This window comes from Cnephaeus nilssonii (genome assembly GCF_951640355.1).
Source record: "Cnephaeus nilssonii genome assembly, chromosome: 1".
In the NCBI taxonomy this organism is placed as follows: Eukaryota; Metazoa; Chordata; class Mammalia; order Chiroptera; family Vespertilionidae; genus Cnephaeus; species Cnephaeus nilssonii.
Genome location: NC_137072.1, coordinates 10,571,053 through 10,598,681, shown reverse-complemented (window position 1 = coordinate 10,598,681; position 27,629 = coordinate 10,571,053). Strand labels below are relative to the sequence as shown.

General features: G+C 43.6%; 1 protein-coding gene across 6 annotated transcripts in view; it reads left to right on the top strand.

The window, feature by feature from the left end:
- The window catches only part of TOGARAM1 (TOG array regulator of axonemal microtubules 1), a 138,411-nt gene that overhangs the window by 83,579 nt on the left and 27,203 nt on the right, over positions 1–27,629 (top strand). For all 6 annotated transcript variants that reach the window (XM_079793443.1, XM_079793447.1, XM_079793446.1 and 3 more), the window contains 6 exons: positions 4,293–4,468; positions 4,951–5,104; positions 5,552–5,674; positions 14,155–14,308; positions 24,548–24,653; positions 24,950–25,185. In XM_079793443.1, coding sequence (XP_079649569.1) covers positions 4,293–4,468; positions 4,951–5,104; positions 5,552–5,674; positions 14,155–14,308; positions 24,548–24,653; positions 24,950–25,185 — 949 coding nt within the window. The remainder of the gene's footprint in view (positions 1–4,292; positions 4,469–4,950; positions 5,105–5,551; positions 5,675–14,154; positions 14,309–24,547; positions 24,654–24,949; positions 25,186–27,629) is intronic.

The following is a 27,629-nucleotide window of genomic DNA, read 5'->3' as shown; positions in this document are numbered from 1 at the left end:
TCATATAAAGGCCCTCCTCAGATTGACTCCAACCTACTCTTTATTTTCTGTTAGTTTTCTACTTGCCTTGTGCCAAACCAAACTAATTTATTCACTCCACATTCATGCTTTATACTTGTTCAACTCTGCTTATAAGCATACTTACCTTCATAGGATATCCTTCCCTCCCTCTGGTCTCCAAATCCATTGTGTCTTCCAACCCCAGCTCAAATCCTTGCTTCTTTTTATTTAATATATATTTTCTTTTATTTTTTTATTTTAAATATTTTTAATTGATTTCAGAGAGAACAAGGAGGGAAAGAGAGAGAGAGAAAAACATCAATGACGAGAGAGTCATTGACCAGTTGCCTCCTGCACGCCCCTTACTGGGGATTGAGCCCACAACCCAGGCATGTGCCCTGACTAGGAATCGAACCATGACCTCCTGTTTCATGGGTAGATGCTCAATCACTGAGCCATGCCAGCCAGGCAAATCCTTGCTTCTTGAAACCATCTTTAACACCCAACTCACATCAGCCTTTCCTTCCTGTGAACTCAGCACTTATTTGATATTATGTCTTGTAATACTCTTATTAGGGCATTTGCTTTTATACTTTACTAGAAGCCCAGTACACGTATTCATGCACTGGTGGGGTCCCTCGGCATGGCCTGTGCCCTCTCACAATCCGGGACCCTTCGGGGGATGTCGGAGGCCCAGTGCACAGATTCAGCCCAATCCCCACAGGCCAGGCTGAGGGAACCCACCAGTGCATGAATGCGTGCACCAGGCCTCTACTCTATATATATAAAAGCCTAAGCAACCGTCTGACCATTTGACCGGTAGCTATGATGCGCACTGACCACCAGGGGAAAGACGCTCAGCGCACAGGCATGGAAACATGGAACAGACTGATGAATCTCAGAAGGAAGGGGGAAGGGAGGAAGGCGGGAAGAGATTAACCAAAGATTATATGCATACTAGAGGTCCAGTGCACAGATTTGTGCACCTGGGGTCCCTCAGCCTGGCCTGTGGGGATCGGGTTGAAACCGGCAGTCCGACATCCCCTAAGGGGTCCCATATTGCAAGAGGGCGCAGGCCAGGCCGAGTGACCCCACTGGTGCACAAATCCATGCACTGGGCCAGTTTTAGCCCAATCCCCACAGGCCAGGCCGAGGGACCCCACAGGTGCACAAATCCATTCACCGGTCCTCTATATTGTAAAAGGCCAGTGGCCGTAACGACCAAAGGACCGGTACCAGGAGGTGCATGGAGCACCTCTTGGGCCTTCCCCCCACCTTACCCCCACCAGGGCGCTGACAACATTGGCAGAGCGTCGCGGGGCACCGGCAGCATCCACAGAGCGTCCGGGGTGTCGCAGGGCGCTGGCAGTGTCCGCAGAGCATGCAAGGCATCGTGGGGCAGCGGGCATGGCCCTGATTTCAGGCTAGGCCTAGGGGACCCTACACACGCACATTTAATTGTGCGCTGGGTCTCTAGTCCTATATAATAAAGAGCAAATATGCAAATGGTTGTCACGCCATAACCACTCAGACACTCAAAACTGGGGAGAGAGGAAGGGGGACCAGCCAAGCACAAATGAGCTCATGAAAGAGGAATGGGGACCAGCCAGGCTACGGTCCAGGAGAGGGACAAGCCACCCGCCCCTGTGCCTGTGGCCTGGGAGAGGGACAAGTCGCCCACCCTGCGGTCTTGGGCACCAGCAGCTGGGGCTGCGGCCCGGGAGAGGGACAAGCTGCCCGCCCTGTGGTCCTGGGTGCCTGCAGCTGTGGCCCGGGCGAAGCCGCCCACCCATGGTCCCTATGGCTGCAGCCAGCCCGGGGGAAGCCAGCCAACGTCCTGGGTGCCTGCAGCCAGCCAGAGGGAGGGAAGCCCCAGTCCTGGGTGCCTGTGACTGGCTGGAGGAGGGAAGCCTGGGTCCCAGATGCAGAGTGAGGCAGAGGCAGTTAGGGGCGATCAGGCCAGCAGGGGAGCAGTTAGGGGCGATCGGGCAGGAAGGCAGAGGTGGTTAGGGGCAGGCAGGCAGAGGTGGTTAGGGGTAATCAAGCAGGCAGGCGAGCAGTTAGGAGCCAGCAGTCCCAGATTGTGAGAGGCAGTCAGACAGCCCCCAAGGGTTCCGGGATTGGAGAGGGTGCAGGCCAGGCTGAGGGACACCCCCCCCCCATGCATGAATTTCGTGCACCGGCCCCCTCTAGTGTGTGTGTGTGTGTGTGTGTGTGTGTGTGTATAAATAAAAGGCTAATATGCTAAGTGTCTGACCATCCGACCAGTCGCTATGATGTGCACTGACTACCTGGGGACAGATGCTCAACGCAGGAGCTGCTGAGCTGCAGTGACTTGGCAGCAGTGATTCTCGGGTGACGCACCCCGAAACCAGAGTGGAGGGAGCCTGATTCCTTGTGAGACCACACAATTCCACCTTCAGCCCTGCGTTATGTTGTTGCTGGGGTACTGTCAGCCCCAAACCTGATTTACTGCACACTTGAGTTTGCGTTCCACACCCTGTACAACAGCAACTTTGTAGAGTACCCTCTCGCATTCCGGGACCTCGGGATGTCAGAGAGCTGGTTTTGGCATGATCCCCATAGGCCAGGCTGAGGGTCCCCACCTGCCAGAAGGACCCCACTTACACTGCAGACACCTTTCGAGCCATGGCGCCACCCCAAGTGTGGCCAGCCAGAGAGGGACTGCAGGAGGTTGGCGCCAGGGTGTGTCCAGCCCGTCTCACCCAGTTCTGCCCCACCAGCTACCTTCTAAAATTAATTTCCTTTCAATTTGCACGAATCCGTGCACCAGGCCTCTAGTATGCATATAAGATCTTTGGTTAATCTCTTCCTGCCTTTCCCCTCCCCCTTCCCTCTGAGATTAATCAACCTGTTCCAGGTTTCCATGCCTGTACGTTGAGCATCTGCCCCCGGTGGTCAGTGCGCATCATAGCTACCAGTTGGATGGTCACTTAGGCTTTTATATAGAGAGATGATTATTTAACACTAGAGGCCCGGTGCACGAAATTCGTGCACAGGGTGCGGGGGGGCTGTCCCTCAGCCCAGCCTGCACCCTCTCCAATCTGGGACCCCTTGAGGGATGTCCGACTGCTCGGGCAGTCAGACATCCCTCTCACAATCCAGGACTGCTGGCTCCCAACTGCTCGCCTGCCTTCCTTTCTGATTGCCCCTAACCACTTCTGCCTGCCAGCCTGATCACCACTCCCCTGTCAGCCTGATTGATGCCTAACTGCTCCCCTGCCAGCCTGTTTGCCCCTAACTGCCCTCCCCTGCAGGCCTGGTCACCCCTAACTGCCCTCCCCTGCAGGCTTGTTCGCCCCCAACTGCCCTCCCCTGCTGACCTGATTGCCCACAACTGCCCTCCCTTACAGGCCTGGTCCCTCCCAACTGCCTTCCCCTGCTGGCCATCTTGTGGTGGCCATCTTGTGTCCACATAGGGGCAGCCATCTTTGACCACATGGGGGCGGGCAGCCATCTTGTGTGTTGGAGTGATAGTCATTTTGCATATTACTCTTTTATTAGATTGGAGGATAGAGGCCTGGTGCACGGGTAGGGGCCAGCTGGTTTGCCCTGAAGGTTGTCCCGGATCAGGTGGGGGTTCCCTTGGGGCGTGGGTTGGCCTGGGCAAGGGGCCTCTGGTGGTTTGCAGGCCAACCACGCCCCCGGGCGACCCAAGAGCAAGCCCTGGTATCTGGGATTCATTTATCTTCTATAATTGAAACTTTGTAGCCTTGAGCGGAGCCAAGCCTTCTGCTTGCTCCGTGGCCGCAGCCATTTTTGTTCGGGTTTCTTTATCTTCTATAATTGAAACTTTGTAGCCTTGAGTGGAGGCGTAGGCTGGCCAGGGTATGCGGAAAGCTTGGCTTCCTCCATCGCCGGGGGCAATTCAAGCCTCCTGCTCTCTCCAGCTCCATGGCTGCCGCCATTTTTGTTGGGATTTATTTATCTTCTATAATTGAAATGTTGTAGCCTTGAGTAGAGGCCTAGGCCGACCAGGGTGTGCGGAAAGCTTGGCTTCCTCCATTGCCAGGGAAACCCAAGCCTCCTGCTTGCTCCATGGCTGCAGCCATCTTTGTTGGGTTAATTTGCATACTCGTTCCTGATTGGCTGATGGGCGTGGCTTGTTGATGTAGTGGAGTGATGGTTAATTTGCATATTACTCTTTTATTAGATAAGATGTTTCTCTTATTAACTATATTATTTCTTGAAGGCCAAATCCTTGTCTTAAACTTTGTTATTCAGAGGGACACATAGATACTTAATGGCAGTCTATTGTTGGTTAATTTCAGGTGTATTTGGAAGTCCAAATTCAGTACCAGCAACCTGCAGCCAGTCAGTGATATCTTCTGTGGAAAATGGGTATAAATTTTCAGTTAAACAAAGCTTTGAACCACCATCAGGGATTTATGGAAGATCAGTCCAACAAAGTATTCCATCATATCTTGATGTTGAGAATGAAAAAGATGTAAGGTTATTTGCTTAATTATTAGAATAACTTTAAGCCTATCATACATTATTGTTTTGTATATGTCTGATTTGGGTTGATGAAAGTGTTCCAGTTAAAAATTTTCTAATTGCAATGTAATTGAAAATTCTGATGCTAATTTTTTAAATAATAAATTATTTTTTCCCATGGTATATAGCATCTGGTGTATTTTATCCTGTATGTTACTTTATGTATGTACATGTGTATGTATATATATATAACAGTTTTCTAGGATATACTCAATGAATAACAGACTAATATCCTCAGGCAAAAATTTAGTTGGATATTAGCTCTATGTAATTCTATTCTACTTTATAATTCCTGAAGTAAGAACTAAGAAATGTATGGTTTATATTGTATATAGACATTTAATGCCTATATACAGATGTCTGAGATTAAGATAGTTATTTTAAATGTCACAATCCCTGAATACTTTCAGATATTTCAACTTTTTAATGCAGATCAAACTTTCTGTTTCAAAATCTACTTTTGGCAAGATGAAACAAAAGAGAAAAGAGGAAAAGGAACTTTTTGACATTAAAGATTGTGGAAAGAAGGAACATAATTCCTGGGAGGAAATGAAACATACAGGAACTGAAAAAATGACATCAGAAAGTAAGTGGAATTTAGCTTTTGGTGTGTTTTTTTAACAATAATATTCTAGAGCTAGTGTAATTAGTTTTTTGTTTTTGTTTTTGTTTTTTTTAATATTTTATTGATTTTTTACAGAGAGGAAGGGAGAGGGATAGAGAGCCAGAAACATCGATGAGAGAGAATCATCGACCAGCTGCCTCCTGCACACCCCCCACCAGGGATGTGCCCGCAGCCAATGTACATGCCCTTGACCGGAATCGAACCTGGGACCTTTCAGTCCGCAGACCGACGCTCTATCCATTGAGCCAAACCGGTTTCGGCTGTAATTAGTTTTAAGTTAAGGTTATATATGGCTAATAGTGGAATATGTTGAACTATAATGCTGAAATTTATAAAACCCAGTAGCTTATTATAATAAATAATTATTACTCATAAACAGGGGGTGACTGATTGTTTTTCTTTTTTTAGACTTAAATATTTTTGGAGATGAGGTGGTGATATCAAAAAATGAGAGTTCCTCTTTAGAAAACATTACCTTGAAAGGAGGGGCCAGTTTAAAAAGGTCACCATCTCTAGTGTTTTCAGATTCAGGTAAGTCACTGTTTAAATGTAAAGAGTAATGTCACAATGCTTGTTAAGCTTACGAGACCACATCTGGTTCAGCTCATTGGTGATGGAGAGAACACTAAACTAGTAGGAGTCATCAGACAGACTTGGCTTTTTAAGTATTAGTTCTGCCTTTTAATTAGCTTTATGACCTGGAAACAGGCCTCATTTTCTGTCTTTATAAATATCTACATTATCTCAAAGATCCAGATTATATCAAAGATTTCTTCCATGCTCCCTGCAAATATTCCTGTTTCATTGAATAGAGTTTTTCCATTTTATAGGTAAGGTAACGGAGATTGTGAAGCTGGTTTATATTAGGTCATGATTTTTAAAAAAGTATATTTATCATTTATTCAGTCCTCTCATTGAGTACTTACACGGTTCCATACCTGGCCAAGCGTAGGCTCCATGTTTCCTGTATTGTTTTGTTTTGTTTTTGTTATTTTATTTTATTTCATTGATTTCAGAGAAAGGAAGGGAGAGGGAAAGAGGGATAGAAACATCAATGATGAGAGAGATTCACCGATCGGCTGCCCCCTGTATGCCCACTACTGGGGATTGAGCCCGCAACCCGGCATGTGCCCTGACCAGAAACCAAAACCATGACCTCCTAGTTCATGGATCCACACTCAACCACTGAGCTATACATGCTGGGCTCCTATATTGTTTTTAAAAATATTGAAAAGGTCTTAGGTATAGTAGCAACTAAGTAAAATCAGAGGTTGAACTGAAATATTGTGAGAACTATAACAAACATTAAGGATTATTGCTTATTAGCTAGGTTTATTATTAATTACTTCTAAGGAATAGACTTTGTGAACTATAATAAACATTCTTTAATTTATGTTGGGTCTAAAGTCAAGGTGTCAACAAAAAAAACAAGAAGTATGAAAAAATAAATATATAAATATGATTTAGGACAACATACTTAACCTTCTCAAAGATAAATATAAAACATATTTGAGCTAAATGAATGTCTGAGTTTTTTTTCTATTTTGTAATTCTTTTATAATGTAAGAAGTTGTGAAAACTTTTTAAAATTCTGTATCCTCAAATACAGAATGATGATTACCAAAAGAGGAGAGGAGGGTGAAATGGGTGAAGGAGTCAAAAGATACAAACTTCCAGTTATAAAATAAATAAGTAATGGGGATGTAATGTACAGTGTAGTGACTATAGTTAATAATACTATATTGTATATTTGAAAGTTTTAGAAGAGTAAATCTTAAAAGTTCTCATTACAACAAAAATATTTTTATAACTATGTATGGCGACAATGGTCGCTAGACTTACTGTGGTGATTATTTTGCAGTCTCTACAAATATTGAATCATTATATTATACTCATGAAACTAATATATTGTTATATGTCAATTATACCTAAATTAAAAAATAAGATAAACTTTGTTTTTTTTTTAAAAGAAAAAATTATGTACAGTAGGTCCTCAGGTTACGTCGGAAATCCATTCCTACAGCACGATGTAACGCGGTTTTCGCCGTAAGTCGGAACCCACCTATGTCACTCACATGGAGCACATACACAGCAGTAATGAAGTGAAACAGTAAAAACAAATTAAAAGAAAGATAACAATTCCTGACCTTTACTTGTGGTAAATAAATAATAAACATAAAGCACATATGTACATACGTCAAAATGACAGAACTTTTTTTTTATAAATAAATGGGAGATGGTGACATAACCATGAAATGATAAACGTCGAGTCTGACGTAACCCGAGGACTGCCTGTATCCTCAAAACTAATAATTGTTGAAAGTATTACTGATGAGAGATGTTGGTCTATAGAATTACTAGGGAAACATGGCCCTAAGAACTGGTTAAGTGTAGACAAGCTATTGGGAGAAAAACCCACAAAACGTCTTACCTACGCTAGTAGTTAACAGTACCAAATAGTACAAAATAGCAATAAATCATAATTAGTTTTTTTAATATGTCTTTATTGATTTTAGAGAGAGAAAGAGAGAGGGGTAGAGAGATAGAAACATCTATAGAGAGAAACATCGATTAGCTGCCTCCTGCATGCCCCCTACTGGGATTGAGCCCACAACTCAGGCATGTGCCCTGACTAGGAATCAAACTGGTGACCTCTTGGTTCATGGGTTGACACTCAACCCAAATTATAAATTTTTAAGTATTCGTTCTTGTTAGAGACATCACCTAATTTTGTTATTTTTGCCGATAATGGAGGCTTCACAGATTGTGTTTCTAGGAAGTATAAGGAGAGTGCATCCTTGAAGTCACCCTGGTATTATTTGAGCAGAAGAATATGCTTACAGGATAAATACAAAAAGTGAAAGTAAACTTTTATTTACTTATTTTTTGTTAATCCTCACCTGAGGATATTTTTTCCATTGATTTTTAGGAGAGTGGAAGGCAGGGAGGGAGAGGAGGAGGAGGAGAAGGGGAGAGAGAGAGAGAGGGGGGGGGAGAGAAAGAGAGATGGAGAGAAGAGGAGAGGAGAGGTGAGAGAGACACATGGATTGGTAGCCGCCTGCAGGCGCCCTGACCAGGGCCAGGTATTTAATCTGCAACCCAGGAAACCGTGTCTAACCACTTAACACACTAGCCAGGGCTGAAAGCAAACTTTTAGGAACAATTTTAACAATTTGACGTTGCCATGACACTTTTATTGTAGTTTATAAAGAGTATCAGTCTACAATATAGTGGAAGTTTAAAAAACAATACAATTTAGTTTGTGCATTACTGCTTTAGATTTATATTCTATACAACTCCTATTCCAGAATAAAATTTTGTTTAGTTTTGTTTCTTTTTTTTTCCCCACGTGAAAATGCTAAAGATACTGATATAACTGCAAGGTTGAAAATTTGATATTCATCTACATCTCTTTCATAATGAGTTATTCTCTCTATAACTTAGGTGTAGTATAGAAAGGGAATCCTCCCCTAGCCGATTTGGCTCAGTGGATAGAGCGTCTGCCTGCAGACTGAAGGGTCCCAGGTTCAATTCCAGTCAAGGGCATATGCCCGGGTTGCAGGCCCGATCCCCAGTGGGGGGCATGCAGGAGGCAGCCAATCAATGATTCTCTCTCATCATTGATGTTTCTACCTGTCTTTCCCTCTCCCTTCCTCTCTGAAATCAATAAAAAAATATACTTTTTAAAAAAAGGGAATCCTTAAAACTTTAGCTTCAGTTTCTTCATAATCTATACTAATAAAAGGGTAATATGCTAATTAGGTTGGGTGACCAGACATCTTCCAGACGTCTGACTTCCTTCCGGACAATTAGGGGGCGACCAGGCCGGCAGGGGGACAGTTGGGGGGCAACCAGGCTGGCAGGGGGGCAATTAGGGGGCGATCAGGCAGGAAGGCAGCTGAGTGGTTAGGAGCCAGCGGTCCCGGATTGCGACACGGATGTCCAACTGCCGCGGAATCAGGCCTAAACAGCAGTCGGACATCCCCTGAGGGGTCCCTGATTAGAGAGGGTGTAGGCTGAGCTGAGGAACCCCCCCCCCCCGTGCACAAATTTCATGCACCGGGCCTCTAGTCCTATATAATAAAAGGGTAATATGCAACTCAACCAAATGGCGGAACGATCAGTTGCTATGATGCTCAATGAACAGCAGGGGGTAGACGCTCAACGCAGGAGCTGCCCTCAGCACACAGGCCCCTATCGCTGGATGGGGCCTGCTGACCAACCTCTCGGTCCCTTCCCCTGGGGGTAGACTCCAATCGCCCGATGGCAAACGGAACCGGGGTGGGTGGTGGCAGACATGGGCGGCGCCAGGCCAAGGCCCCTGCCCCACTGGTTTCCCCACAAACAGAGGGTGACCCACGGCAGGGGACGGGGACGGCCAGTGGGCAGGAGCAGCCAACATCTCCTCCGGGTCCCTCACCCCCGGGCAGCAGGCTCCAATCACCCGATGGTGAATGGGGAACCAGGGGTGGGTGGCGGCGGGGGGGCAGGGCCAGCACAAATTTCGTGCACTGGGCCTCTAATATAGGAATAATATAACTATCAGATAGGGTTCCTGAATGAATGAAATTAGATCATGTAAATGAAGCACTTAGCAAAATACCAGGCAAATTCTCAATAAATACCGTATTTTCCGGTGTATAAGATGACTTTTTAACCCAGGAAAATCTTCTATACGCCCAGTTGTCTTATATGCCGGAAAATACAGTAATGGCTAGTATTTTGTATTTGTAATTTTTTGGGGGTTGTGAAATTCCAAAGTTGGAAGTTTTTGTTTATATATTAGAGGCCCGGTGCACAAAATTCGTGCACGGGGGGGTGTGTCCCTCAGCCCAGCCTGCACCCTCTCCAATCTGGGACCTCTCAAGGGATGTCTGACTGCCGGTTTCAGGCCTAAACCTGGGATCGGGCCTAAACCGGCAGTCAGACATCCCTCTCACAATCCAGGACTGCTGGCTCCCAACTGTTCTCCTGCCTGCCTGCCTGCCTGGTTGCCCCTAACCACTTCTGCCTGCCAGCCTGATCACCCCCTAACCACTCCCCTGCCAGCCCAATCAACGCCTAACTGCTCCCCTGACAGCCCGATCGCCCCCAACTGCCCTTCCCTTCTGGCCTGGTCACCCCTAACTGCCCTTTCCTGCCAGCCTGGTCACCCGTAACTGCCCTCCCCTGCAGGCCTGGTCACCCCCAACTGCCCTCCCTTGCAGGCGTGGTCCCTCTCTACTCCCCTCCCCTGCTGGCCTGATTGCCCACAACTGCCCTCCCCTGCCAGCCATCTTGTGGTGGCCAGCTTATGTCCACATGGGGGTGGCCATCTTTGACCACATGGGGGCGGCCATCTTGTGCATTGGAGTGATGGTCAATTTGCATATTACCTCTTTATTATATAGGATATCAGACTTAGATATGAAACCTAATAAGGGTATAATCTGAATCATACCCCAAAAAAAATTTTTTTAAATGAGGGTGCTTGCTTTGGCAGCACTTGTACTAAAATTGGAATAATACAGAGGAGATTAGCCTTGCCCCTGTGCATGTATGACACACAAACTCATGAAGCATTCTATATTTTTATACAAAATAATATTGACTATAAACTGTAATTGAAAAAATTTTTAAAAATAAAATGAGGTCTATTTATTACATTCTTTTGAAAAAAATTTGTTTGTTTTAAATATGTTTTTATTTTAGAGAGAGAGGAAGGGAGAGAGAAAGATAGAAACATTGGTGAGTGACAGAGAAGCATCATTGATTGGCCACCTACTGCACGTCCCCTCCCCCGCCACTGGGGATCGAGCCCACAACACAGGCATGTGCCCTGATCGGAATGGAACCAATGACCTCTTGGCTCATGGATCAACAGAGAGAAATGGAGAGATTGGAGCCTGCCCCTGGGGGAAGGGACCAAGGGGTTGGCCGTCAGGCCCCATCCAGCGATTTGTTTTTCCACTTATTTATGCATTCATTGGTTGCTTCTTGTATGTGCCCTGACTGGAGATCAAACATACAACCTTGATTTATCAGGAGGACACTCTAACCAACTGAGCTACTGGACCAGAGTTACTTAATTATACTCTTCTTCTTTTTTTTTCTTTTTTTTTAAAGAAATTAGTATAGCCCTAGCTGGTTTGGCTCAGGGGATAGAGCATCGGCCTGCGGACTGAAGTGTCTTAGGTTCAATTCCAGTCAAGGGCACATGCCCAGGTTGCGGGCTCGATCCCCAGCAGGGGGACGTGTGGGAGGCAGCCGATCAATGATTCTCTCTCATCATTGATGTTTCTCTCTCTCTCTCCCTCTTCCTTCCACTCTGAAATCAATATGAAAAAAGAAATTAATATAGAGAAGTGTTTATTGGATTTGGCAACATGTAGATCATTGGTATCCTTGGCAAGTTTTTTTTAATTTTTTTTTTTAAAGGGAGAGGGAGAGACAGAGAGAGAAACATTGATGTGAGAACGCACATCAATTGGCTGCCTCCTGCACACCCCCTACTGGGAATGGATCCCACAATCCCGGTGCCTTGACCACGAATCAAACCGGCAGCCTTTTGATGCATGGACAATGCCCAGCCTGAGCCACACTGGCCAGGGTTACTTATTATATTCTTTAATTGCTACATCATATTCCTCATGTATGATTTACTCTGATAAAAACTGTTACTAATTTATTACTGTAGTAATCCAAAATATCATATTTATCTATTTGAATATCTCTTGTCAGGTATGTGGTAAATTTCTTGAAAATAGGAATTTTGTCTTAGACCTCTTTATATAAAATCAAAGGTAATAGTGGACTTAGATCTAAATTCTGCCTTTGCCACTCATTATCATTGAGACCTTGAATAAGTTTTTTAGCCTCTGTAAAACTCAATTATCTTCTCAGTCACAAAATAGAGATGATAGTATCTATCTCAGCTTTTTGAGAAAATTAAATGTAGTAAATATTGTAAAAGCAGATATCATAAGTTGTAGCACAAAATATTTTTTAAAAGTTAACTAATATTGTTAATACCTTGTTTCCTTTGAATTTTAAATGCATCTGAATACATAATTAGGGGGTAGCATCAAGTGAAATTTCTTATATTTGTGTATCTCATATATTTTATGTAACATTTTCTTACAAATAGCATGATCGATAAATACTTTTATGCTAGTCATTTTCTAGTACCTAATATTATTTTAAGAGTAATATTAACATGAAAAATAGCTAATAAATCTTTATCCATTTATAAAAGCCATTACACATTTCTAACACCTCCCTGCAAAATTTACATTGTGCAATACCCTCAGGACATTATCCTGAGCACTCAGGGGTGATATAAGGAAATACCTTATATCTGGAAGTCATTGATTATGAAAAAACATTGTTTTAGTACTACACATAGGCTTAAGATTTATGATATACTACTGATTCTATGCCAATAGCAAAAATTGATATTTTTATAATTCAACTAGAATTCTAAATGCCTTTTATCATTTGTATAGTAAAACAGGTATATATTCACACATTTTTACAAAATCCTATATAATAATCCTATATAATAAATAGGTAATATGCAAATTGAATGTCACGCCCTTGCACAAGATGGCTGCCCTCATGTAGTCACAAGATGGCCGCCACAAGATGGCCAGCAGGAGAGGGCAGTTGTTTGCGATCAGGCCAGCAGGGGAGGGCAGTTGGGGGTGACCAGGCCAGCAGGGGAGGGCAGTTAGGGGGTGATCAGGCTGACAGGCAGAAGCGGTTAGGGTCAATCAGGCAGGCAGGCAGGCGAGAGGTTGGGAGCCAGCAGTCCCGGATTGTGAGAGGGATGTCCGACTGCCGGTTTCAGCCCGATCCCACAGTAATCAGGCCTAAACCAGCAGTTGGACATCCCCCAACGGGTCCCAGATTGGAGAGGGTGCAGGCTGGCCTGAGGGACACCCCCCCCCACCCCCCGCCCCCCCCAGTGCACAAGACTGTGCTTTCCTGCTCACTGAGTCTGCCCCTTGAGTGTGTCACTTATGGATGTGTAGAGGTGTAATCTGGTATGGTCTGACACCTCTGGGTACAAGGCTCTTAGGTCTTCAGGGAGGTGCAAAGTCAGCCACTGCCTGGGGCCTCCCAGCAGGAACTACAGAGAGATCTGCATATTCCTCCTCTTTGTATCAGGTTTGGAAATGCCAAGATGAGGCCCAGCTATGAAGAAAGGCAGGCAGGTGCTGGTTCCAGGTCTTAGGCCTTTTATTGATAGGTTTGGGGCTCCCTGACCCAGCTGCAGCTTGTTTGACAGATTTTAGCCTGAGCAAGGACAGGCCATTCATATGCAAAAGCTGCTGCACACAGCTTGGGTTGGGTTATAAGTTGGATGAGGCAAGGTCTTAAGGAATCACTAGAGTGGAGGAAACAGGAATGGCTGCCAGTCAGCCCAGCATAGGAACAATGATCCCTTTGAGGACCTCCATCTGGGAGAAAGCCGTCCCCAAGTTCCTGCCCTGATGCCAGACAATCCAGTTCCTTGTATGTGTCTATGATGTGGGAGCTCAGAGGAAGTGGGACCTTGTAAGATCAGTTCCTGGTGCCGGCCTTTTAAGAGGAACAGCTGGGTCTCCAGCAGCCTCTGTGTTACTGAGCCCTAATTCACACTGGTTTTTATAGCCCATAGTTCTTAATGCCCATAGGAACTTCTTTTTCCAGCCTTGGGACCCCTGGGCTGGGGGTCTGGTGTAGGGCTGGAACCCCTTGCTTCTTACTGGTAGCCTCCCAATTAAAAATGCAGCACACATGGTGCAAAAGCCCATGGGTGCCAGACCAGCCTGTCCCGCACCTCATACCAGCCTCAATGTGTTTTCTTCTTTACTTCTCAGGTTGTAGGACTTCCATTCAACCAGCTTTCCAGCGGTTCTGGATGATGGTTGTTCTATTTTAGTTGTAATTTTGATGTGGTTGTGGGAGGCGGCAAGTACATGTGTTTACCTACACCACCGTCTTCCTCGATTTCCAATTGATTCTTGATTTAATGTTTTTTCTTTTAGGTGAAGCATCTCCTGGAGCCATTCCACAGTATAGAGAAAGGATGTCTTCTGTCACTCATAGTCCAGAAATAATGGATTCATCAGAACTACGGCCATTTTCTAAACCAGATATAGCTCTGATAGAAGCCCTGAAGCTTTTAGCTGATGAGGATTGGTAAGTTCACCATTCTTTTCTTTTTAACAAGTTTTTTTTTTTTTTTTAGATTTTTAATTGATTTTTAGAAAGAGAGGAAGGGACTGGGAGAAGGAGAGGGAGAGAGAAACATCACTGTGAGAATGGAACATCTCTCTGCTTCCTCCTGCGCACCCCAACCAGGGATCTAGCCTGCAACCCAGGCATGTGCCCTAACCAGGAATTGAACCGCAATCTGCAGGTCACAGCTCAAGGAGGGAGACATCATCTCGATATCAGCAGAGATGGAGATGGAGATGGGAGTTTGGGGAGTCCATGGTAGCTAGAGTTTGCAGGGCAGAATGCCAGAAAGAATAGAGCTCCACAAGGAACTTCAGAAGCCATGAGAGAAATCTTCTCAAATGTTTATCTGAGAACTGGTCAGGGCATGCATGTAAGTAAATTACCTGATGCCAGAACAAGGGCCATTCAAAAAAGTATAGGCAATAATCCCTAGAGCATATACAATACCAAGAATACCTCCTGTTCCTACCAGCAGAGTGGAAAACTTCATAATTCACAAGGCTTTGGATCGAACATTCAGAAGAATTTTGCTTCATCTATGGAATGAATAAACTCTAAGGTAAAGACTGGATTGGTCCCACCAAACAAAGCAAGGCCTGAGATGATCACATTTTCCAAATAACTACATCCCAGTACAAAGTTCAAAAATATTTATAGGAATACAATATCCGAGGTAAAATTCACAATGTCTGGCATCCAATAAGAAATTGCCAGACAGGCCCTAACTGGTTTGGCTCAGTGGATAGAGCGTCGGCCTGTGGACTGAAAGGTCCCAGGTTCGATTCCAGTCAAGGGCATGTACCTTGGTTGCGGGCACATCCCCAGTAGGAGGTGTACAGGAGGCGGCTGATCGATGTTTCTCATCGATGTTTCTGACTCTCTGTCCCTCTCTCTTCCTCTCTGTAAAAAATATATATTTTTAAAAATTGCCAGGCATCCCTGGCTGGCTTGGCTCAGTGGTTGGAGTGTCGGCCCGTGGACTGAAGAGTCTCGGGTTCGATTCCCGCCAAGGGCACATAACTCGGTTGCAGGCATGACACCCCACTCTGGTTGGGACTCATGCAGGAGACAGCTGATTGATGTCTCTCTCTCACATCAATGTTTCTCTCTCTCTCTCTCTCTCTCTCTCTCTCTCTCTCTCTCTCTCTCTCTCTCTCTCCCTTTTTTTACATTCTCTCTAAAAATCAATGAGGAAAAATAATATCCTCCAGTCAGGATCAACAAAAATTGCCAGGCATGCAAAGAAGTAGGAAAATACGACCTATAATGAGAAGAAAAAAATTAAACAATTGAAACTAATGCCAAAAGGATACAGATAGAAAAAGTCATAGACAAGGACATTATAACAATAGTTATAGTTCTAATCCATGTGTTAAAGAAACTAGAAGAAGCCCTGGCCAGATAGCTCAATTACTTAAAGTGTCCCCATATGCCGAGGTTGCAGGTTTGATCTCCAATCAGGGAACATACAAGAAGCAACCAATGAATGCGTAAATAAGTGGAACAACAAATTGATGTTTCTTTCTTTCTCTTACCCTCCCTTCCTCTCTTCCTCTAACATCAATAAATTTTTTAAAAATTAAAGAAGCTAAAAGAAAGATGAACAGAGAAAGAGTGAGCTGTAGGAAAACTTGCAAAATTCCTTTAGCCATATAATGTAACATGGTTAAGGGAAGTGATATCCCATCCTATTTGCCATCAAGGAAAGGGTCTTATACAGATGTGTACATCAGGGGAGGAATCATGTGGTGCCATTTTAAAATTATGCTTATAACATCAGGAATAAAGAGAGTCATTTTATAATGAAAAAGGGTAATTCATCAAGAGTTCATAGTAATCCTAAACTTTTATTTACCATATAACAGAGCTTCAAAATACATTAAGCAAAAACTGGTAGACCTACAAGGAGAAATAAACAAATCTACATTATAGTTGGAACTTCAATAACCCTCTGTCATTAATTGACAGAACTAGTAGAAAGGAAATCAGTGATTATATATTAAACTTGAACACTATAAAACTAATTGAGATTTATAGAACACTCCATCTAAAACAACAGAATTCATATTATTTTTAAGTCCACAGGGAACATTTATCAAGAAAGAGCGTATTCTAGAACAAAACAAATTTTATTAAAGGATTCAGATTATACCAATTTTGTTCTTTGATCACAGTGGAATTAAATAAGAAATTAGGAATTAAGAATGAAACATTAAAAAAAAATTGTGGGATGCAGCTAAGTAAAGCGGGAATTTATAGCACTGTAGCACCTATATCAGAAAAGAAGAAAAGCTTTATATCAATGACCTCAGCTTTCACCTTAAACTAGAAACAAAGGAGCAAATGAAGCCCAAAATAAGCAAATAAAGGAAATAATAAATATAGAATTGAAATCAATGACATGCAAAACAGAATCAATGAAATTTTTAACAAATCAGTGAAAGCGTAAGTGTGTTCTTAGGAAAGATCAGTAAAATTGATAAACCTCAAGTGAGACATGAAGAAAAAAAGAAGAAACAAATTACCACATCAGAAATGAAAGAAGGAACATCACTACTGACCATATAGCTATTAAACAAATAATAAAAGGAATGTAATAAACAGCTTTATGCCCATAAATTTGACAACTTAGTGAAATGGACAAATTCCTTGAAATATACAAACTAACAAAAATAAAAAAGAAATTAGATAATCTGTATAACTCAATATCTATTAAGGAAATTGAGTTTAAAACTTTCCCACAAAGAAAACTCCAGGCTCAGATAATTTCATTAGTGCATTATCCCAAATATTTAAGGAAGAAATCAACTCTACACAATATTCTAGAACATTGAAGATGTTAGAGTACTCTCCATCTAATTCTTTGAATCCAGTATTACCCTGATATCAAAGCCATACAAAAAAAAAAGAGAGAAAACTACAGAATTATACCCAATATATCTCATAAATATAGATGCAAAAATCCTTAAAACAGAACTTTTTATTTCCCCTTCTCCTAGTCCCAAATCTGCTTCTCCACCAGTATTTACCATCTTACTTAATGCCCCTGCCATGGACATTTATTTGTTCGTACTAAGTGAGTGTTAACTTTTTCTCATATCTTCCCATTTCACCAGTTTTACTGTTTATAAAACTGTAAATTTTCACATACTGCAATCTCTGCTACTGTTCTTCTAATCTAAGCCACAATTGCCTCTCACCTGGCTATAGCAGTGTGATCACTAGTTTCCATGCATCCATTATTTGCCCACCTCATATAACAACCAGAGAGATGCTTTTAAAACATAAATCAGATTCCCTCATGAAAAAACCCTCCAGTGGCCCTCTAAAACACACACAAAAAATTTTTTAACTGTTCACTATAGTTTACAGCAGGGATGGGCAACCTTTTGAGCTTGGTGTGTCAAACTTCGCCAAAAAACTGAGCATAACTCGGGTAGTGTGTCACTTTGAGGAAAAAACATTATTTCGCAAATGTTTCATCCTCAGGAGCAGCAAATGTTTCATCCTCAGCATGCGGCCGCCTCAGCAGCCGCGTGTCATCAGAAATAGCTACGCGTGTCAGTGCTGACACGCATGTCATAGGTTTGCCATCACTGGTTTACAGGGTCCTTTAACTGCTTACTATAACTTTCAGGGTGCTTCATTATCTGAACCTTGCCTCTTTTTTTTTTTTTTTTTTGGTAAACTTTATTGTTGAGAGCATTACAGATTTCCCCCTTTTTTTCCCCAATGCCCCCCTTCACCTGGTTTCTGCCACACTCCAGGCCTTAACCACCCTATTGTCTGTGTCCATAGGTAATGCATGTATGCATATAAGATCTTTAGTTAATCTCTTCGCACCGCTCCTACCCCCCTTTCCTCTGAAATTTGTCAGTCTGTCCCATGTTTCCATGCCTCTGGTTCTATTTTATTCATCAGTTTATTTTGTTCATTAGATTTCTTGTTCACTTATTTTTATTTTTAGATTCAATTGTTGATACACATGTATTTATTGCCATTTTATTGTTCATATTTTTCTTCTTCCTCTTACTCTTCTTAAAGAATACCCTTCAACATCTATCTTCTATCTATATAATAGAGGAATATGCAAATTAGCCGGGACGCCGCAACATCACGACTGAAGAGCAGGGACCTGAGGCTGCATGGCGCCTGTGGGGGACGAGGGACCTCAGGCCACGCCCCCCACCCTGCAGGGCTTGATGGGGGACCTCAGGCCGCACCCCTTGCATGGCGGGACTTGATGGGAAACCTCAGGCCACACCACCCACCCCAGTGCCGGACCAGGGGGCCTCGCTGCGACCCCCTGCCCAGCAGGGTTTGACAAGGGACCTCAGGCCGCGCCCCCCACCCCATAGGGCTTGACGGGGGACCTCAGGCCGTCCTCCCCCCCCCACCCCGCCCCAGTGCCAGGCTAGGGGACCTGAGGCTGCGCCCCCCACTTAGCGCCGGGCTGGGGGACCTGAGGCTGCGCCCCCTGCCCGGAGGGGCTTGATGGGGTGGGGCCGGCCGGGTCTGGGTCTCCTGCATTTTTGAAGCTTATGCAGGTGATGGGCAGGGATTTGACAGGAGAGAGATTTTCATATACATTTTACTAATTTTCTTTCATCTCTGACATTTCTATTATAGAGAAAGGGCAAATAGCAATATTAAAATAATTCCTCTAATTAATTCCCTTTTAATGTGCATGAATTTCGTGCACTGGGCCACTAGTTTCATATAATACTGGTTTGGTGGTGATGAACTCCTTTAGCTTTTTCTTGTCTGTGAAGCTCTTTATCTGACCTTCAATTTTAAATGATAGCTTTGCTGGGTAGAGTAATCTTGGTTGTAGGTCCTTGCTATTCATCACTTTGAATATTTCTTGCCACTCCCTTCTGGCCTGCCAAGTTTCTGTTGAGAAATCACCTGACAGTTGTATGGGTGCTCTCTTGTAGGTAAGTAACTGCTTTTCTCTTGCTGCTTTTAATATTTTGTCTTTAACCCTTGGCATTTTAATTATGATGTGTCTTGGTGTGGGCCTCTTGGGCTTCCTCTTGTTTGGGACTCTGTGCTTCCTGGACTTGTAAGTTTATTTCTTTCACCAGGTAGGGGAAGTTTTCTGTCATTATTTATTCAAATAGGTTTCAATATTTTGCTCTTTCTCTTCTCCTTCTGGCATCCTCCCCTTCCCCCACTCCCCCACCCCCAATGTGAATGTTGGTAAGCTTAAAGTTGTCCTAGAGGCTCCTTACACTCTCTTCATATTTTTAGATTCCTTTTCCTTTTTGCTCTTCTGGATGGGTGTTTTTTGCTTCCTCATATTCCAAATTGTTGATTTTACTCTCAGAATCCTCTACTCTACTGTTGAATTCCTGTAAATTATTTTTCATTTCAGTTAGTGTATGCATAATTTATGACTTGTCCTTTTTCATGTCTTTGAAATTCTCACTAAGATCCTTGAAAGTCTCACTAAATCCCTTGAGCAAGTTCTCATTAAGATCCTTGAGTAGTAACCTTAGAACCATTGTTTTGAATTCTGCATCCATTAGCTTGCCTGCTTCCATTTCTTTCATTTGTGACATGTTTCTTTGTCTCTGCATTATAGCTGCTTCCCTGTGTTTCTATGTATTAGGTAGAGCTGCTATGTCTCCTGGAGTTGGTAGAGTGGCCTTGTGTAATAGGCATCCTGTAGAGCCCATTGGCTCAGCCTCCCCAGTCACCTGAGCTGTCTGAGCTTGCTAGGTCCACCCCTGTGAGGGCTGTGTGGGCAGTCTTGTTGTAGTTGAGCCTCGATTGCTTTTGGTGTCACTGGGAGGAACTGACCTCCAGGTAAGTTGGCTGTGAGGACCAGTTGCTAGTACAGTGGGAGAGCTGCTATGCAGGAGAAACCCCTATGGATCAGGACTTGCTTCCATGAGGCTTTGCTGCTCACTGAGTCTGCCCCTTGAATGTGTTGCTTACGGATGTGTAGAGTTCTAGTCTGGTATGGTCTGAAGCTGTCCACCAGGTGCACTGGCTCTGGGGCCCCCAGGGAGGTGCAAAGTCAGCCACTGCCTGAGGCCACCTGGCAGGAGCCACAGAGAGATCTGCAGATGACTGCTATTTGTATTGGGCTTGGAAGAGCCCAGGCAAGGCCCACCTCTGAAGCAAAGCAGGCTGCTGCTGGTGCTGGTTCTTGGGCCTCTTATTGATAGGTTTGGGGCATGGTGACACCAGCTGCTGCTTGTTTGAGAGATTTTCAAAAAGTCTGAAGCCTGAGCCAGGACAGGCCATTCATATGGAAAAGCCACTGCGAACAGCTTGGGTGGGGCTGGCAAATTGGATGGGGCCAGGTCTCAGGGAATCACCAAAGCAGAACAAACAGTGTGGGTCACCCAGAAGGAGACTCAGATATGGCTGCCAGTCTGCCCTGCTTGGGGGGAGGGTGGTGCGGGGAGGAGGAGTCCCAGCACAAGAACAGTGACCCTTGTGAGCACACCCTCCCCCAGCATGGGAGAGCTGCCCCGAGTTCCTGCCCCAATGCCAGACTATTCAGTTCCTCCCTTTATGTCCCTGGGTTCCCCAAATTCACTGCCAGACGCTGAAGCTCAGAGGAAGCAGGACGTGTAAGTTCATGTGCTGGCCCTTTAAGCGGAACTGCCTGGGGCTCTAGCAGCCTTGGTATCATTCAGCCACAATCCCCACTGGATTTTACTGCTCGAAGTTACAGGGAATTCTCATCTTGGCTCCAGAACCCTGGGCTGGGGGGCTGATGTGGGGCTGGGACCCCTTGCTTTTCATGGGCGGCCTCCGCAGCCAAGCTATCCCTCCCAATTTAAAAAAACAAAAACCACACCTGAGTGTCTGACCAGCCCGTTCCATTCCTCCTACCAATCTTGATGTACTTTCTTTACTTCTCTAGTTGTAGGACTTCCATTTAGCCAACTTTCAGGTGGTTGTGAATGATGGTTGTTCAGTATTTAGTTGTAATTTTGATGTGGTTATGGGAGGTGGTGAGTACTGGCATTTACCTACACCTCTGTCTTGGTTCTCTCCCTTGTATCTTTTTGTAGCCTCATTCCCTACCATGCTCTGCCTTACTTATCCACTCTAGCTACCTGGCTGTTTTCTTTCTGTACACCCAAGCTCATTTCTACCTCAAGATCTTTGTACTTCATTCTTTGAACAGTTTCCCAATGGCTTTCTCTCTCACTTCATTCAGATAACTGTCAAATGTCACCTCCTCAGAAAAGCTTTCTTTCATGACCCTCACTAAAATAGTGTTTTTCCCCCATCGTCTTATGCTGCTTTATTTTTTAAAATATATTTTTATTTATTTCAGAGAGGAAGGGAGGGGGAGAGAGAGATAGAAACATCAACAATGAGAGAGAATCATTGATTGGCTGCCTCCTGCACCCACCCCCCCTACTGGGGATTGAGCCTGCAACCCTGGCATGTGCCCTTGGCTGGAATCGAACCTGGGACCCTTAAGTCCACAGGCTGACACTCTATCCACTGAGCCAAACCAGCTAGGGCTGCTGCTTTATTTTTAATATTCCATTTTGTGACCTGACCTTATATATTTTTTTCCTCATTATAAGATCCATGAGGATAGAGATGTTTTCTCTTTTTCAGATGAACATTTCACATGAAGTTGGAAGGAATCTGCATTCTGCTGTTATTGATTGTAGTGTTCTATAAATGTCAAGTAGATCAAGTTGGTTGATAATGGTTGCTAATGTTTAAGTTTTCTGTGTTCTTACTGATTTTCTGTTTTATCAATTACTAGGAAAGGGCTTTTGAAATCTCCAACTATAATTGAAGATTTGTTAAGTTTATTTTTGTTGTTGTTATTTTATTCCTTTTAGCACTTAGATTTTGTTCAGTTGATTTCTGGCTTTTATATTTCTGACCTGAAGTCTTCTGTAATTCTTATCTTTGTTCTTCTGTATGTTATGTGTCTTTTTCTATAGCTACCTTTAAGAATATTCACTTTAACACTCTTTTTAGCAATTTGATTCTGATTTCCCATATTGTGGTGCTGGTGGGGGGGGGGGTGTTTGTTTGTTTTTTGTGGTTATCCTTTTTGGGGCTTATTCTTGGATCTGAGAGTTTATAATTTTGATCAAATTTGGAAAAATTCAGCCACTGTTTTTTAATTTCTTTTTTATACTTCTCTCAACTCCACTTTCTATTTACTTTTATGTGTATAGAATTGGGTTGCTTCTACATCTAAATTGTTACTGTAAACTGTTTTATGCTTATGTATAAAATGAAATTTTTGAACCAGACAGTTATTAAGTAGGTTTGTTTTTACCACCTTAGAATCTTAGGTCTTTTCTCTCTGTTTTACATAATTTATTCAGAGAATTTAACTGCTTAAAAAAATAACCATTAACTTAATATTACCAACTTAGGAAACTCACCTTAGTTCACATTATCAAACCCACAAGATGAAAACCATCAAATTTGAAATGTTGTATCTAAAATCCAATTGAATCCACCCTGTTGGTGTTAGTATTCACCTACCCTTCATCTGGCTCATTACATTAGATAATGAAAAGAAATACAAGTTATAGAACCACCTCTTGGTGGTTTTCTGTTCTTGAATTACTGTATTTATTCAACAACAAGGTAACAGGTAGTTATTTTTTTCCTATTTTTGTTTTACTGTTTCCCTCACCTTTTGTTTACCTTCCTTTCCCTCTTTTTTAGAAAGAATATGGCACTCTTACTAGGGGACAAACATTTTCCTTTTTATTTACAAAGCATGATCTTAGTTTGTCAATAGTGATTTTGAATCATGAAAGGGAACTATTAGAGCAAATAACACGTTACATATTTTTTTTAATTTGGAATCTTCTCTAATAAAATGGTAATATGCAAATTAACCATCACTCCGCTACATAAGCCACGCCCACCAGCCAAGCCACGCCCACCAGCCAATCAGGGCGAGTATGCAAATTAACCCAAACCAAGATGGCTACAGCCACAGAGAACAAGGTTTCCCAGGTAACAGAGTAAGCCAAGCTTTCCATAGCCATTGCAGGCCTAAGCCTCCACTCAAGCTACAAAGTTTCAATTATAGAAGGTAAACAAATTCAAACAAATGGCAACAGAATGGAGCTTGAGAGAGCAGGCCAGTGTTGCCGGCGGCAACAGGGGAAGCAAAGCTTTAAAGCACACCCTGGCCGGGCCCACCCGCTTAAGGCAACAAAGTTTCAACTGTAGAAGGTGAATTAACTGCCACAGAGATGGCTGCCGCCCCGGAGGGAACAGCAGGCTTGGCTCTGCTCCAGGCTACAAAGTTTCAATTGTAGAAGGAAAACAAATCCCAGATACCAGGGCCTCCGCTTAGGTTGCCAGGGGGCGTGGCCCGCCTGCAAACCACCACAGGCCCCTCGCTCAGGCCACCCCACGCCCCAAGGGAACCCCACCCTGATCTGGGACACCCTTCAGGGCAAACCAGCTGGCCCCCACCCGTGCACCAGGCCTCTATCTTATCTAATAAAAGAGTAATATACAGATTGATCATCACTGCAACACACAATATAGCTGCCCACATGTGGTCAAAGATCCTGCCCCCATGTGGACACAAGATGGCCACTACAAGATGGCCAGCAGGGGAGGGCAGTTGGGAGGCACCCGGCCTGCAAGGGAGGGCAGTTGTGAGGGACCAGGCCTGCAAGGGAGGGCAGTTGAGAGGGACCAGGCTTGCAAGGGAGGGCAGTTGGAGGTGATCAACCCTGCAGGAGAGGGCAGTTAGGGGTGACCAGGCTGGCAGAGGAGGGAAGTTGGGGGCAAACAGGCTGGCAGGGGAGCAGTTAAGCATCAACCAGGCTGGCAGCAGAGTGGTTAGGGGGTGATCAGGCTGGCAGGCAGAAGCAGTTAGGGGCAATCAGGAAGGCAGGCAGGCAAGCAGTTGGGAGCCAGTAGTCCTGGATTGTGAGAGGGATGTCCGACTGCCCGTTTAGGCCCGATCCCACTAGGATCGGGCCTAAACGGGCAGTCGGACATCCCTCCAGGAGTCCCAGATTGGAGAGGGTACAGGCTGGGTTGAGGGACAACCCCCTGCCGTGCACGAATTTCGTGCACCGGGCTTCTAGTTCCTACATGATAAGGGAAAATAGGCAAGGTGTCCTCATTGGCAGTATTTCATACACAAAAGAAGACATCCTGTTCCAGTTGAGCCCCATTTTAATAAGTGATTTTGTCATTTGTTTCTTTTTCCCATAGGGAGAAGAAAATTGAGGGACTGAATTTTATTAGATGCTTAGCTGCTTTTCATTCTGAAATATTGAACACAAAGTTGCATGAAACAAATTTTGCAGTAGTTCAAGAGGTAAACTTATTTTCAACTGAGTTAAGGATTGTTTGAATAATAAAGAATAAATATGCCACATTTATTTTACCTCTAAAAAAAACTGTTCTAAATGATGTTAGTAGGCTTGTATATAGTTAAAGTAACTCATGCCTTACTTTGCAACATTTAAAAAAATTATTAAATGTTTATTTTTAGTACATAAGGTAATACATGTTAAAACATGGTATTTTAATAGTGAATTTGGTTTCAGAGTTATTATTACTGATTTTCTTTCAGAATATCAGCAAAATGTACATTTTAGAAATTTTTTTTAGGTGAAAAATTTACGCTCTGGAGTTTCTCGTGCTGCTGTGGTCTGTTTAAGTGATCTTTTCACTTACCTGAAAAAGAGCATGGATCAAGAACTAGATACTACAGTAAAAGTTTTGTTGCAGAAGGCAGGAGAATCAAATACATTTATAAGAGAAGATGTTGACAAAGCCTTGAGAGCTATGGTCAGTAATGTAACTCCTGCACGTGCAGTTGTTTCTCTTATCAATGGAGGACAAAGGTAATGTTCAAAATAATCTTGATATGTCCTTAAACTAAAAATGCAGTTGTTTGTAATTTGAGGTATAGAGAAAAACTAGCAGATTCCAGTATTATTTCAGTTGAAAAACATTTATTAAATAATCTGTTTGTCATAAACACTATATTAGGTGCCGAACATACAAAGAATAATATTATTTTTCTAATAATATTATCTACTATTGTAGATCTAGCACTAAATAAATGTTAGTGATGGAGTTTTGTTTTGTTTTTAATAAATCTTCATTGTTCAGATTATTACAATTGTTTCTCTTTTTTCCTCACATAGCTCCCCTCCACCTGGTTCCCACCCCACCCTCTGCCCTTACCCCCGCTCACATCCTCATCCATAGGTGTACGATTCTTGTCCAGTCTCTTCCCGCACCCCACACACCCCTTCCCCCCCGAGAATTGTCAGCCCACTCCCTTTCTATGCCCCTTATTCACCAGTTTATTCTGTTCATCAGATTTTTTACTCACTTGATTTTTAGATTCACTTGTTGATAGATATGTATTTGTTGTTCATAATTTTTATCTTTACCTTTTTCTTCTTCCTCCTCTTCTTAAAGAATACCTTTCAGCATTTTATATAATACTGGTTTGGTGGTGATGAACTCCTTTAGCTTTTTCTTGTCTGTGAAGCTCTTCGTCTGACCTTCAATTCTGAATGATAGCTTTGCTGGGTAGAGTAATCTTGGTTGTAGGTTCTTGCTGTCCATCACTTTGAATGTTTCTTGCCACTCCCGTCTGGCCTGCATAGTTTCTGTTGAGAAATCAGCTGACAATCGTATGGGTGCTCCCTTGTAGGTAACTAACTGTTTTTCTCGTGCTGCTTTTAATATTCTCTCTTTGTCTTTTGCTCTTGGCATTTTAATTATGATGTGTCTTGGTGTAGTCCTCTTTGGATTCCTTTTGTTTGGGGTTCTGTGCACTTCCTGGACTTTTAAGTCTATTTCTTTCACCAGGTGGGGGAGGTTTTCTGTCATTATTTCTTCAAATAGGTTTTCAGTATCTTGCTCTCTCTCTTCTTCTGGCACCCCCATAATTCGGATGTTGGTACGCTTGAAGTTGTCCCAGAGGCTCCTTACACTATCTTCATATTTTTGGATTCTTTTTGCTTTTTGCTTTTCCGGTTGGCTGTTTTTTGCTTCTTTGTATTTCAAATATTTGACTTGATTCTTGTGATCCTCTATATATTGGATCTCTGTATATTATTTTTTTCTCTCTTTTTTTAAAATATATTTTATTGATTTTTTACAGAGAGGAAGGGAGAGAGATAGAGAGTTAGAAACATTGATCAGCTGCCTCCTGCACACTTCCCACTGGGGATGTGCCCACAACCAAGGTACATGCCCCTGACCGGAATCGAACCTGGGACTCTTCAGTCCGCAGGCCGATGCTCCATCCACCAAGCCAAACCAGTTTTGGCTCTGTATATTATTTTTTATTTCAGTCAGTGTATGCTTAATTTCTAGTTGGTCCTTTTTCATATCCTCGAGGGTCTCGCTAAATTTATCGGCCTTTTCTAGAATATTCTTGAAAAACCTTATAACCGTGGTTTTGAACTCTGTATCCAGTCATTTGCTTTCCTCCATTTCTTTCATTTGTGACCTGTTTCTTTGTCTCCACATTTTGGCTGCTTCCCTGAGTTGATAGAGTGGCTTTGTGTGCTAGGTGTCTTATTAGGGCCCAGTGGCTCAGCCTCCCCAGTTACCTGAGGTGGACATTCTTGGTGCACCCCTTTGTGGGCTGTGTGCACAGTCTTGTTGTAGTTAAGCCTTGATTGTTGTTGGTATCACTGGGAGGAATTGACCTCCAGGCCAATTGGCTGTGAGGATCAGCTGTGTCTACGCTGGGAGAACTTCTGTGCTGGAGACACTCTTATGAGACAAGACTTGCAAAAGCCTCTGTGCTCAGCTTGGATGGGGCGGAGTCTCAGGGCGGAGCAGACAGCAGTGGCTTCCCGTCAGCCCTGCCCAAAGGGGCCCCTGGGTCTCAGTGTCCCGTGGTAATCGCTGCAAGCACCTCTAAGAGAAAGCCGCCCTCGAGTTTTGCCCAGTGCCGGACAGTCCAGTTTCTCCCCGTATGAGTCTGGGTTTCCAGAGTCTCACCTGGAACTGGAGTTCAGAGCAGTCGGGATCTTTTGTCTCCCGCACGATTGAGAAAGCCAGTCGCATACTCAGTTGCCAGCCCTCTCTGCGCACAAGCATGCCTCCGTACCTCTGCCTTCTGCAGCTCTTCTGAGTCTCAGTGTGCTCTTCTCTTTCCTTATAGTTATATAATTTCCACTCAGCCAGCCTTCCTGTGGTTCTGGATGATGTCCGTTTTGTCTTTTAGTTGTAGTTTTGAAATTGTTGTGCGAGGCAGCAGTTTAGGTGTTTACCTATGCCGCCATCTTGGTTTCTCAATCTAGTGATTGAGTTTTTA